Source organism: Tupaia chinensis, unplaced genomic scaffold (assembly GCF_000334495.1).
Source record: "Tupaia chinensis unplaced genomic scaffold, TupChi_1.0 Scaffold000568_1, whole genome shotgun sequence".
In the NCBI taxonomy this organism is placed as follows: domain Eukaryota; kingdom Metazoa; phylum Chordata; class Mammalia; order Scandentia; family Tupaiidae; genus Tupaia; species Tupaia belangeri.
In genome coordinates, this window is record NW_006160082.1 from 774,477 (window position 1) to 788,960 (window position 14,484).

The 14,484-nt window shown below is 43.4% G+C and overlaps 1 protein-coding gene across 4 annotated transcripts in view; it reads left to right on the forward strand.

Annotated features, from left to right (window-relative positions):
- The window catches only part of TTC7B (tetratricopeptide repeat domain 7B), a 272,398-nt gene that overhangs the window by 113,562 nt on the left and 144,352 nt on the right, over nucleotides 1-14,484 (forward strand). For all 4 annotated transcript variants that reach the window (XM_014591391.2, XM_014591392.2, XM_014591394.2 and 1 more), the window contains exons 7-8: nucleotides 1,910-1,973; nucleotides 7,198-7,335. In XM_014591391.2, coding sequence (XP_014446877.1) covers nucleotides 1,910-1,973; nucleotides 7,198-7,335 — 202 coding nt within the window. The remainder of the gene's footprint in view (nucleotides 1-1,909; nucleotides 1,974-7,197; nucleotides 7,336-14,484) is intronic.

Below are 14,484 nucleotides of genomic sequence, written 5' to 3' on the forward strand. Positions count from 1 at the left end.
CTCCAAAAATTTTGACCCTCCACCCTGAGCCCACCCTCCCTTAGGCAAGCAAGAGGAAAGGAATGGCCCCAAGTGGCTAGTATAGTCATAATTATTGAAAGGAAGCATTCTTCTAGGCATGCCTCTTAAGACAACCCTCCCCTTGCCTAACCCTCCCTCTTTCCTGCCAGCCCTGGGAGCTTTGCCTGCTCTGGAGAGCCTGTCTTCTGCCATGACGGAGAGGGTAGAGGAAGGGGAATTAGAATCAGTTAATGTGCTACTTGTTAGCAACTCTGGTAAAAATAACACAACTAGCATATAAGCAGACTGGGTGGCTCAAATGGAATTTGGAGATTATCCAGGGTCTGAATTGGCTGGCATTAACTCACAATTAGCTGGGGTGCTCTCTTCTCAATTAGTGTGGACAGTGCAGAACTGGCTAGCCATGAAAACGTGGTTAGTGTTACTACCTTTGTTGCAAGGTCCCAGTTGCCAGTAAGTACAAGCCAGGATGTCAGGAAGTGATTGCTGGAGACACACATATATATATGCAGACACACACACACACACACGCATGTGCATGCACACATACACATACGTGGGGGTGGAGCTCAGGGGAGGCGACAATCCTAGCTCAGAGCCTGCAGACTCTATTTCTGAATGTAAGTAGAAAGAACCATCCCATTTTTGGAAAAAGTCAGGTCACCACTGGCTGACTCTATGCTGAGAATCTTGCCTTTTTTTTTTTTTTTTAACCTCTAGTGATGTCAAAGTGGTAATCAGGCACTGTACTTTTTCTGTCCTGTTCTTCCTCATCCTTTGATGCAGTATAAAAACTGGCAGCACTTCAAAGAGAACACATATTAATAATTATTTGGAAAATTATTTTTTTCTTTATCTTTTTTTGAGGGAAATCTTTTCAATTAAATGATTGTAATATTACCCCTGGGAAGATGTAAATTTAGTCTTTACTTAGTCATCTCCAAAATAACCAGGAGGTTTTTTTTTTTTTTTTTTTTTAACCAAGTTCATTTTAACTTATTGCAAGTTTTTTTTCAATTCCACCCCCCCCAAAAGAAAAAGGTGGAGTTTGGCCCAACTGGTGATAGCATTCACTGTTCCGCTCAAAGGATTCCAGAGCTTTAGAGCAGGAGGGGGAAAAAAATAAAACAAAACAAAACACAAGTCCTTAAAAGTGCTCACAGCACAAAAAATAGGATATAGAGAATGCAGATTGGGGTTATATTTGGGTTTTTATTGTTCTTTAATCCTGAGCAACGTTGAGCTTAAAAGCTTTTTCTCTTAATCCAAGATTTTAGAATTCAGCCAAATTCCATAAAATAGATTAATAAGACAGCTCTTGCTTGCTACCCCATAATAAAACATGTGTGTTTAAGTAAGATAGCGTACTAAATTCTTACAGTATTAAAGCAATTATTCAAACTCTGAAACTGCTTCCGATCTCTTATTTAATCTAAATGACAATGTAAGATCTACCAGTTAGCAGATCAGCGGTAAGAAGACACCTATTAGTAAAATGTCTGTAATTTATACCTCCATTAATGGGTTTAGGAGAAAGCTCATGCTACTTAGATAATGTCAGTTTGCAGTGATCTAAATTTCTGCCTCGTAATAGGTGAATATGTTATTTGTAGTGATCTAAATTTCTGCCTCGTAAGAGAAGAGGTGAATAACTTAGTTTTTACAGCTTAACTTTACTCTTCTGCCTACTATTAATATGTGTTGCTAAAATATATTAATTCTATAGCTCACCATAGAAATAGGCAAATTAATCCAAGTGTCTAAATCATATATTTCATGAGTTCAATATAAAAATCCAGAAGCTTTTAGCATTCAGTTCTTTGCATTAGTCATGTTTTTTGTGTTCTTTTGAAATTGCCATATATCAAAGTTGTTTTTCTTTATACAGCATTTTTTGTCCTCAAGAAAATACTGAAGAAGCCCTTTTGTTATTGCTGATTAGTGAATCAATGGTAAGTGGAATGTGCTGTTACTTTGTTCTTTTCCCATTCTTTTAGTCCTTTTTTTTTTTTCTTTTTTAGTTTATCTCTTCATTCAGAGGGTTTTAGGTTGTCTCTTCAATCAGATGGAAAGAGACCAAGACAGAAAGACAGACACCCCCCATCAGGACTTTCTTTCCATGATCCACCACCAGTCTTGGCTGACCAGATCATGGCACATGTGCACATATGGCCTGACATGCTCTGGGAGGTTCTGGGACGTGAACCTAGAATATTTCCCATGGATCCAGTTGTGTTACTGCTTTGCCGCCACCTGGCCCTTGTAGTTCCATTTTTCATATGACCATTCCTTCAGTATGGTGCCCTTTCTCTCCGGAGAAAATACTTTCTAGAAGGAAACCTGGGTGGGAAAAAATAGGTTTAAAAAGAGGGATTTAAAAAAAAAATTTAAGTTTACTTATTTGTTTAGGCTTTTGCCGTAAGGTACATGTAACCCCCACCCACCCGCCCGAGAAAGATAGGGAAAGTGAGAAGTCACCTTCCAGGGGGATGGCCACACCACAATCCCTTCTTCCGCATTCTCTATTCGGGATTTTGGGCACACACCCACACGTGGGTGGGATTTTAAAGCCACTGGGTCTGGGGCTTGAACTGTGATCTGCCATGTGGAAGTCCAATGCCTTAACCACCCTGCCTCTTGCTGGCCTCGAAGTTTATTTATTTTATTAATGATAGAAAGTGTGTGTGTGTGTGTGTGTGTGTGTGTGTGTGTGTGTGCACATGAGAGAGAGAGAAAGACCTTTGACAGGGTCTCCTCTCACTGTGATCCTCTCTCCCCAGCCTTCTAGCTCATCAGGATGTCGGTCATGTGCACATGAGCCTGGTGTGTTTTCATGCTCACCCCATGGTCAACCTTGTGGCTTCTAGCCCTGCAATTCAGTTTGCTACTGACTGTACCATCAGGTTGGGCTAAGGGATGTTCTTAATTCTTGGACTTAGAGCTAGCAACGAGCCTCAGTCAGTCTGGAGTTTGGAGCTTCTCCTCACTTAGTAATCAGCCGGTATCTTAGATATTTTTCATGCATCCACCAAGTTTTGGTTGAACACAAGCATGACCGTATGTAGGCAAACTACAGCTAAAATGACTGTCAGAGGGACCTCAAGGGGACAGGCCCCTAAAAGGTAATCATTGCAAGCCTTCTCAGTTTGCCCTTGTGTGAGGAGCCTTTGGGATAAGTCACTCATTGGTATAACCCCTGGTTTTCTTTTGCTATAGGTTACGTGTGCTCGCCAGAAAGACAGAGAGAAACAGAGAGACAGAAAGCGAGAAATCACCCCTCAAGGGGGATGGCCACACTCAATCCCTTGCATTCTCCTCTCAGGATCTTGGGCATGCACGCACACGCGCCTGGCATGAGTTTAAGCCACCAGGTCTGGGACTCGAACTGCAGTTGACTGTGTGGGAGTTCAGCCACATAGCCATTACAGTAACTGCTGGTCCCAATAACCCCTGGTTTTCTTAGCAGGAGCCTGTTGAAACTCTCTTGTCTTCTTGCATGTGTCATCTCTTCAGGCTTCTACCTGTTCCCAGACATTACAAAGTCCCAGCCTATGAGAGCTCATTCTTGTTACCTGAGTCTGCTGTTGCAAGGGAGTTTCTATGAGACTATCCCATTCTTTTCAAACATTTTCTTAGTGTTCATCTGGGACACTACATTACATTTTAGATTTAAAAGTGTATCACTTATCATTTATTTGGTTTCTACTCTGTACCAGTGGGCATTACAGCCCTGGCTTGAACTCTTTGGGTAATGTGTGCTATAGGAGTTAATACCTCGGCCAGGAGATGATGTGTGCAGAGCTTCTGAGCAGAATGGCCAACTCCTGGAACTTGAAAGGATCTAGAGGGGATCGTGCCCATTTATGTCACTTTAGACATGAACCTGAGGCCCAGAGTAGGCAAAATGCATGTATCGTGCAGTGGTCTGCTGCTGCTTCTAGCAGACTGCACTGTTTCCCTCCCTATAACATCTGCCCCAGCAGGCAGGCAGGGAGAGAGAGATCAAGGAGCCATGACCAAAATAAGAGAAGGCATTTCCCTTCTTGCCTTCCCCAAAGCTACAGTCTAATTGGTGGTATGAAGTACACTCAGCTGAAAAGGACTTAAGCACAGAGGAATGTCCGTGTGCTCTGAACAGGAAGGATCAGAAGAGGCTGGGGTTAATCAGGGAGAGTAGCTCTCTTGCCTTAGTTTAAAACTTTGGGTTTCCTTGTTCTGTGAAATGACCCAGAGATGTTTACAGGAGCAAGGCTGCTTGAGTTACCACTTCTTTTTATTTGGAAGCTCTTTGGTATCACTGGGCTTACTTCTTCTCAAGGATAGGCTGCCCCTTGGGTCATCTTTCCTTGACTGTCAGCTGGTAACTTAGGACGGTGTCATTTACATTCTCTTTTCTGCCTTGGCGCAATTGGGAAAGGCACATAGGTGATCAGCATTCGGTGGCAGTTGGTAACTGTTTTTCAAGTGGACAGTTGCGCCATGCTTTGTCACCAGTTGGTTGATGGGGCCAGCCCGTGTTGGCCTCCCAGCTTGCGCTCTCTTATCCCAGGCTGGACTCTTCACATTCTGGAGGTTTCCTTTGGGTCTACTTGATTGGTTATGGTATCAACGTTCTGAAGTGTGGTGACCATACATTTTAGACTACTTAGACAATTTTCTGATAGAAAATACTGTGTTCTGTTGTCAAATCTTATGTTCTGGTCTGGAATTTGGAAAAACATGGCTGCATCTCTAAAACACTCTTAAGAGCGGATGTCTTTGGAATGATGTTGCCAGCTCTCCTGCTCCTTAATTGAAGGGATAGAAACCAATAATATTCAAAGTTGAAATCCCTTTGAGACAGTCAGATCTGTCTCTGTGGTATTTAATTTCTGGGGAAATCCCTTCAGGGGACAGTGAAATCCAGTGACGTCATTAATGAATATGAAGGACTAGATTTCCCATCAAAATGATTCTGGTCTCCCAGTGAATCACTCCATAATTATGTAGGTAGAAATCCAAATTAAGTGGCCTTTGGAAGACTTTTTTTTTCCATTCCCTTTGGCTGCTCGATTTTTCAATTTTTAGATAGAAAATGCATGTGCCCAATTTCAGAACCAAAATGAAATTGCCATATTATCTGGATATCTGAGAAAATCGTACTCCTCGCTGTTTCCGACTTTAACTTAGAAGCAGAAACTTGTCCATAATCTCTTCACTTACAAGAAATCATTGGCAATTGTACTGTTTTATCACTGTAGATCAAATTAGTTTTCCCCAGGAATAAGGGATTATCAGAACTTTATCTGCACAACTCTGTAACTGAGACGATATTCCGGAGTATTTATTATTTGCGGATCTAGTCGAGTTTCTATGAGGTAGCTTTTTAATCAAAAGATGCTGATGCTTTCTCTAAAACTGAAAGATACTTCATTTGGTATAACTTATAAATCTCTCACAAATACTTTGCTTTTTGGTGTCTTTGGGTTTTTTTGCTTTTTTGTTTTGTTCTGTTTCAGGCATTGGTCTCAGCATGGTACATAGCAAATAAATAAGACGAGACCACGTGTAGCAGGCCCCGTTTCCTTCAGCGCTTCTTGTGTTGGGCAGCAAAGGCTCTCTAAACAAGAAAAAATTTAGAATAAAATCTTGAAAAGCAGGCTCATTTCCATAAGCCATGACTCACTTTGTAGGAAGTGGCCTGTCTTATATATTCGTATTTGTCTTTGACATTTAAGAGCAGAGTTTCAAAGTGAGTAAGTCCTCATGGGTGGCTAAAAGTAAATGCCTGGGACTCACACTCCAGAAGCAAGCGTTCTGTCTCATTAGCGAGAGGGAAGGTGCGTGGTGCCTCTCCGAATGTCAGACAGTCAGATAAACATCAGCCCGCTGCAGCCGGTGACCCTGGAACCTCGTGGACCATTTTCACAGGAAAGACTGGGGGGGAAGGGGCTTTTCTCAGCTCCCAGGGACAGATGGATCAGGAGCCTTCAGATAACTAGCAAGCAGGACAAAGGTGTATTGATTTTTTTTTTGAGAGGTTTTTTTTTCACTATAGGGCGCATGTGCGCGCCAGACAGAGAGAGACATAGAGACAGAAAGTGAGAAATCACCCCCCAGAGGGGATGGTCATGCCGCAATCCCTTCTCCTCCATTCTCTTCTTGGGATCTTGGGCACACACGCACACGCGCCCGGCGTGAGTTTTAAGCCACTGGACCGGGTCTGGGACGCGAACCGCGGTCGACTACGTGGGAGTCCAGCGACATAGCCATTACACTAACTGCTGGTTCCCCAAGGTGTATTGATTTTGAACTCCCTACTAGGGAAAAAAAAGAAAGTGAGCGAGCTAGTTTTGTCGTGGATACATGCGCTCTATCTAGAGGGACCTGTAGAAAAATTAGATTTCAGAAGTAATGAAAACTAGGTGCTTTAACGAGCACTTGATTTCTGGATAGATGAGTTGAATGCGCTAGAATGTGCCCAATGCAGTCATTTCTGTGCCAAACAGTGGAGATGTGAAATTGGCGAGGTGTCCTCCGGGTCCTCTGCGGTAATGTCTTTTAAAGGAGAAATCTGCTCGTGTCTTGTTTTCCTGCGCACATCTATTTCTGTGCTTCCCTTGACAAGATCAGATTGGTCTTTGTGGTCTGTCCCAGCGAAGATGACATACAGGGACCTGAAGTTTGCTTGGGGACAGAGAGAAGGTCTGACCTGGCTCTGTAAGGGTAATGGAACTTGATGACACTCTTTGGTGATGGTAAAGGCAGGATTGGGAATGTCTCCTCGTCTGTAGTGGAGAGCAAAGGCAGGATGCACAGGTGAGAGGGCAGGGCCTCGCCTGGTAGACAGTGTGCCCCGGAGCACAGCTGTGCCTGCGGAGAGGCCACCTGTGAGCTCAAGCCCACAGAAATACTCCTGTTCTGCACTGGCTCGCAAAGCCTCCTGCACACACCCGCCCGCAGGTGCAAGTGTGCCCAGTCCTGGTTCACACCAGCGAGACTTCAGTGTTGGGGTCATACCGGGTCCCACATGCTGTGAGGATTTTGAAAAAATAACCCAAGGTGACAGGCCCCTAATTTATGCCCATGTTGGTCTCCAAACTGTTAGGGGCTGGAGGGCCCAGGGTTCCTCCACCACACAACCGGCAATGCACAAGAGCTGGCTCATCATCTGTATCTCTCCTCCCTGCTTTTCAGGCCAACCGGGACGCCGTGTTGAGCAGGATACCTGAGCACAAGAGTGACCGCCTCATCAGCCTGCAGAGCGCCTCTGTGGTCTATGACCTACTGACTGTGGCTCTTGGACGAAGAGGCCAGTACGAGATGCTGTCAGAGGTATAGCTGCTGAGTCTGGCTGCTTCTGGGCAGTGTGTGTGGTGGCGGGCTGACTCCAGGGAAGAGCCATGGGACCTGGCCCTGAGGCCCTCTCTACCATTGGCAGCTATGTGAATTTGGGCCAGTCATTTAACTTTGGTTTCTGTCTCTGGGAAAGGGGCATCGGGTTCAAAGATTAGGTGGTGGTCTTTTTCTTTTTATTTTTTGGAGGTTTTTGCTATAGGGCGCTTGCGCTCGCCAGAAAGACAGAGAGAGACAGAGAGACAGAAAGCGAGAAATCACCCCCCAGGGGGAATGGCCACGCCACAATCCCTTCTCCTCCATTCTCCTCTCGGGATCTTGGGCACGCACGCACACATACACATGCCCAGCATGAGTTTAAGTCACCGGGTCCGGGACTCGAACCGCGGTCGACTACATGAGAGTCCAGCGACATAGCCATTACGCTAACTGCTGGTCCCAAAGTGGTGGTCTAATGGATGAATCAGCAGTCTCAGATTCAGAGTGGCCCATAACCTACAGGGCTGTGAATTTCTGTGTGGAGGAAGGCAAGCATCTCTCAAGTGGTTTCTCTTTCAGTGTAATTTCCATCAGAACCAAAACTCTCCCATCTATGAGATAAATTTCATTAAACAGTGTCAGTTAAAGCATATACACCCCTGGTGAAGTGGCAGTTCCATGCACAGCGTGTCATCACTAGCTGGTGTAGACTGCCTGTTTAAACGTGTCTTCATTTAGCATCTTTCACTGGTTCAGAAAGACCCTTGTGGATTCCAGATTCTGTGCAAGCTGCTGCCATCGCCATCTTCTCACCCTCAGCTTCTAAGGAGCACTTAGGATAGAAGCTTGACGGTTTCTCAGTTTCAAAAGAAGCCGGTTTATCTTGGGCTATGGTTATGCTTATTAAGTTGCTGCCCAGAATACCAAATTTCACCATGGCTAAGTGAGTAATGAGATCATTTTATCTTTTCTTTAACAAAATAGAAAAAGAGAATGCAACAAACTATTTTGTTAAAATGAACTTTTCCATGTTATTTATCTTTCTCTTGCTAAATTTATACCCCTTGCAACAGCCTCTGGGCACGAGGACAGGGAATGAAATACAGTAACAGATTGGCTGAAATCAGATAAGTGCCCGACTCACCCTCTAGCCTGCCGGTGCATCACCACATTAGGCAGGGGCCTCGGGGAACAGATGAGCCTGCGTGGCTTGAGTCTTTTTTTAGTCTTTGGTTTGGTGACTATACAGGGCAATGGTTACTCAGCCTTCAAAAAAAAAACAAACCCAAAATCCCTCCCAATCCGGCTAGATAAAGCAGTGTGTCCAGATGTCCCTCTCACACACAGCACACCCACTGGGACCCTGTCCAGGGTTGAGATCGGCCTAGATTGTTCGTCACTGAATGGTTGGGACCTCTTGATTCCTGGGCCCCCTCCTCCCACCAGCTTAGTTCCTGCTACTCTGTCTGCCACAGAGCGTATCTGTGGGGACAGCGCCACTCAGCTCACATTGAGTTCTTCTAAGGTGAATTTCTTCTTCCAGACAAACCACTTAACACTTCACCAGGTCCAAAACCGAGTGTGGTTTGCATGACTGCTTTCATCCCCTCGTGTAGCAACGCAGCCTTTCCCCGGCTAGAAATTTGCCTACGTCCGAAACAGGTGTGCGGCTTGACCGACTGGATGGCCTCTGCCCAGGGGCTTCTCGTCATTCCAGGAATGACTCTGGGGGGATGGCTGTCACCTTAGCAGCATTCCTCTGCGCCCTGGCAGCCCCGTGGCATGTGCTCCCCCAGCTCAGCATACTAGGACCTTGTTTTCACCCAGACGACTTTCATCTTCATATCTCATGTGGCTCCCATTTTGTGATGCCCTGATGCCTGAGTCACTGGAGCCTCTGCAATTCCAAATTTCTCCCCACCAGTCCCATTTAAAATGGTGGCGATAGGCCTACCCACGGTGGCATGCTGCTAGGACACTGCTCCACTGGCTGGGACTACCTGGGAGGCCTTGGGTTTGATTCTCAGTCCAACCTAAAGGCTGGGTATGGTGGCGCACACCTGGGATCCCAGCATCTCAAGAGGCTGAGGCAAGAGGATCATGAGCTCCAGGCTGGCGTCAGCAACAAAGGGAGACCTTTTCTGAAAAAGAGCCAGGCATGGTGGCATGAATGTACAGTCCTGGCTGGGAGGCTGAGACAGGAGGATTGTGACATGGTGAGACCCTGTCTTGGAAAAACAAAATGGCGGAGACAGTGCCAGTGTTGCCTCAAAGATGTGGGCAGAGAAGGGTAGAAAAAGAAGAAGCTGTCACTGTGTATCACATAGAGCCTTTGTGTTTTGTAGCTATTGAAAATATAAATTAATTGATAAAATATATACAATGGATGATGTTTATTTTCCCAACATCTATATATGCTGCTCCTTGCTCTGTTTCCAGGGCTGTGACTGAAACTGGGGGACACAGCTGCAAGCAAGGTGTGGGCCCCACCTGGGCTGCCCCAGTCCAGAGAGAAGCAGCCACAGCGAGTGTGGCTGGGGAGGGCTCAGCCGGCTCTGCCTCTTAGTGAAGGATTCGAATCCTCGGCCTCAGCCTCTTGCTGTTTCTACTTAGGCTGTTGGAGCACCCCCTCACAGACATTAGACAACCAGGTGTCTCAGATCTTCTAAGGCAGCAGTCGTAAAAGCTCAAGCTCGTCCATCTTCAGATGACTCTGATATTGTACAAAGGGGCTGGGTCCACCTCTGCTGAGCGCGGATCTTTCCTCCCTCCCTCCAACCCTCCCTCAGCCCCAGGCCACATCTTACTCAGAGATCCTGCTTTCCTCATCTTCTGTGTGTGTGTGTGTGTGTGTGTGTGTGTGTGTGTGTGTGTTTTAACCCATTTGGCCTTTTTTTCTCTTCTGCCCTTCCATTTTCTCAGGACTTTAAGTTCAAAGGGTAACTAGATTATTAAAAATGAGGTAAGATCCATATCACTAACTGGACCATTTCAAAGTAGACAACTCAGCATTTTTACCCTGTTGTGTTGTACCCACCCACCAATTCCAAAATGTTTCCTACTAGGAAACCCCTGCCTGTTAAGCAGCGACTCCCCATTCCTCACTCCCTCCAGTCCCTGCTGGCTACTAATCTGCTTTCTGTCTCTATGGATTTACCTGTTCCGGGTATTTCATATGAATGGAATCATCCAGTATGTGACTTTTGTGTCTGCTTCTTTCATTTATCATAATGCTTTCAAAGTTACCCACATTGTCGCATGTATCAAAATTGCATTCCTTTTCACAGCTGAATAATATTCCTTCTTTGCTTACATGTACAATTTTTTGTTTTTAATTTTTATTGACATAATTGTTATACTTATTTGCAAGGGTGCACAGTGTACTTTTTCAGTACATGGATTCAATGTGTAATGACTAAATCAGGGTGTTTAGTATACTCACCATCTCAACCATTTGCCATTACTTTATATTGGGAACACCGAAAATCTTTTTTAGGTACTCTGAGATATACAGTAAGTTGTTATTAACCATTCTCCCCGCTGAATTTAATAGCAGTACGCATTGTTCATCTTATCTATCTGTAATTTTGTTTCTGTTGATCACCATCCTCTGTTCCTTACCACTGCCCCCTCTTGTCAGCCTCTAGTAGTCATTCTCCTTCTCTGCTTCTGTGAGATAATTTTTAAAATGTCTCCATATGCGTGAGAACATGAGGTATTTTCTTTCTTTGCCTGGCTTATTTCACTTAATATAATGTCTTTCAGACTCATCCATTTAATTTCGAATGACAGGATTTAATCATTTTTAATGACGGGATAGTATTCCTGTGTGTGTGTGTGTGTGTGTGTGTGTGTGTGTGTGTGTGTGTGTGTGTGTGTGTGTGTGTGTATACACCACACTTTCTTTATCCATTCATCTGTTGATGGACACTGGCTGATTCCAAATCTTGGCTATTACAAATAGTACTGCAATAAGTATTGAGGTGAGAGTATCTTCATGGCATATAATGATTTCCTTTCCTGTGGATATATACCCAGGTGTTAGATTTTTGGGTCATATAATCATATGGCAGTTCTAGTTTTGGGTTTTTGAGGTACCTCCATACATGCTATTTTCCATAATGGCTGTGCTCTTTACATTTCCACCAATAGTGTAGAACATCCCAAATTTCACATACTCATCAGCATTTATTATTTTCTGTCTTTTTGATAATAGGCATTCTTCCTGGGTTGAGATATCTTATTGTGATTTTGACTTGCATTTCCCTGATGATTAGTGATGCTGAGCATTTTTTTATGTTGTTGGCCCTTTCAGGTCATTTGCCCATATTTTAAAAAGGCATTCTTTTTCTACTATTGAGTTGAGTTTTCTGTAATATGTCTGGTTATTAATCACTTGTCAGATGGACAGTATGCAAATGTTGTCTCTCATTCTGTGGGTTGTCTCTTCACTCTGTTGAACGTTTCCTTTGCTATGCAGAGTATTTTAGTTGAATGTAGTACAATTTGTCCATTTTTACTTTTGCTGCTTATGCTTTTGAGGTTTTATTCAAGAACTCTTTGCTCATACCAATGCCCTGAAGTGTTTCCTCTAGGACCTTTGTAATTTCAGGGATCCATCTGGAGTTGATTTTTGTATATGGTGAGAGATTCTTTCTTCTGCATATGTTTACTTTTCCTAGCACCATTTATTGAAGGGACTGACTTCCCTGATGGATGTTCTTAGAACCTTTATTGAAAATCAGCTGGCTGTGTGTAAGCAGATTTATTTCTGGGTCTCTGTTTTGTTCCATTGACCTAAGTGTCTTGTTTTTTTGTTTGTTTTGTTTGTTTGTTTGTTTTTTGCCATGCTGTTTCTGTTACTATGGTTTTATAGTGTATTTTGAAACCTGGTAGTATGATGCTTCTTATTCCATTCTTTTTGCTCAGGATTGCTTTGGCTATTCAGGGTCTTTTTGATAAGAATTACGACTGTATTTTCTATTTCTGTGAAGAATATCACTGGTGTTTTGATAGCTATTGCATTGAATCTATAGATCACTTTTGGTAATACAGACATTATAACAGTATCGATTCTTCCAATCAATGAACGTGGAATATCTTTGCATTTTTCTTGTGTTGTCTTAATTTTTTTCCCCGTTGTTTAAAGTTTTTTATTACAGACATTTTTTATCTTTTTGATTAAATTTATACCTAAGTATTCTGTGTTTTATTTTCATTGTAGTTATTATAAATAGGATCAGGTTTTAACATTTTTAAAAAACTCTTTTATTATTGGTGTATAACAGTACTATTAATTTTTGTATGTTAGTTTTGTATACTGCAACTTTACTGGGATTTTTCTTTTATTAGTTCTAAGATGTTTTCATGGAATCTTTTGGGGTTTTAATATTTAAGATCATATTGTCTGCAAATAGGGACAGTTTGGGCTTCTCCTTTCCAATTTAGATGTCCTTTATTTCTTCCTATTACCTAATTTCTCTGGCTAGAACTTTCAGTACTAAGTTTGATAAGAGTGGTGAAGGTGGGTATTCTTGTTGCTATTTTTAGACAAAAATTTTGGTTTTCTCCCATTCAGTATAATATTAGCTGTGGGTTTGTTATATATGGCCTTTATTATAATGTTGAAGTATGTTCCTTCTACTCCTAATTTGTTGAACATTTTTATCTTGAAGGGATATTGGATTTTGCCAAATGCTTTTCCAACACCTATTGAGATGATCATACAGTTTTGTCCTTCATGGTGTTAGAGCATATGGATTTTGCATACATTAAACCATCCTTATGTCCCTGGGGCAAAGCCCACTTGATTATAGTGTATGATCTTTTTGATATGCTGCTGGAGTCAATTTGCTAGTATTTTCTTGAGCATTTTTGCAACTGTGCTCATTAGGGCTATTGGTCTGTATTTATTTTTGTTATGTCTTTGGTTTTGGCATCACAGTAATGCTGGCCTTGTAGAATGATTTTGGGAAGTTCCTTTCACTTTAATTTTTGAGAATAGTTCGAAGAGAATTGGTATTAACTCTTCTTTAAAGGTTTTATAGAACTTAGCAATACAACCATCTAGTCCTGGGTTTTTCTGGATAACACTCTATTGTATGGTTATACCACAGTTGGTTTACTCAATCATCATTTGATGAAATGTGGATTGTCCCCACCTGCGGCTAGTGTGACTAGCACTGCTGTGAGGATAACTGGATTTTAAATTTCCTGTATTACCTAAATTTGGAGGGCTGCAAATGTTAGTGTTTATCATTATTTGTCATAGTGGTATATCTCCTGGTCTGCATCTAATACATTGTCACCTGGGACCAGCAGATGGCGTAATGGTTACATAGCTGGACTCCCACTAGTCAACCAGGGTTTGAGTCCTGGATCCAGCAGCTTAAAACTCATGCCAGGCCTGTGTGTGTGCATGTTCAAAATCCCGAGAGGAGACTGGAGGAGAAGGGATTGTGGAATGGCCATCCCCGCTGGGGAGTGATTTTTCGCTTTCTACCTCTCTGTCTTTTTCTGTCTTTCAGGCGAGTGTATGTGCCATATAGCAAAAGTCTCTCAAAAACAAACAAACAAATTCATTCATTCATTCATTTCTGTCACCAGGGCAGTTTTTCTTTTTAAAAAAAATTTTTGCCAGAGTGCACATGCACTTGCCAGAGAGGGGGAGAAAGTGAGAAAGCACCCCCTTCCCGTGAGAAGAGGTGTAATCCCTTCTTCCCCATTTCTCGCTCCTTTGGGGATTTGGGGCACGCACACACGCGCACACACACCTGTGTGTTTCTCAAGCTGCTGGGCCCAGCACACAAACCACATAGTCAGCCAAATGGATCTAATCATCTTAACTACCACACCACAGGCTGGCCCGGGGGCAGTGTTTCTAAAACACAGGAATGGCCATTTTCTGTTCCAAAATGTTTGATGACGTTTCTCCCCCACCCCCACCTTTTCTTTCTTTTGATTTCCCTTCCCTTCCCTTCCCTTCCCTTCCCTTCCCTTCCCTTCCCTTCCCTTCCCTTCCCTTCCCTTCCCTTCCCTTCCCTTCCCTTCCCTTCCCTTCCCTTCCCTTCCCTTCCCTTCCCTTCCCTTCCCTTCCCTTCCCTTCCCTTCCCTTCCCTTCCCTTCCCTTCCCTTCCCTTCCCTTCCCTT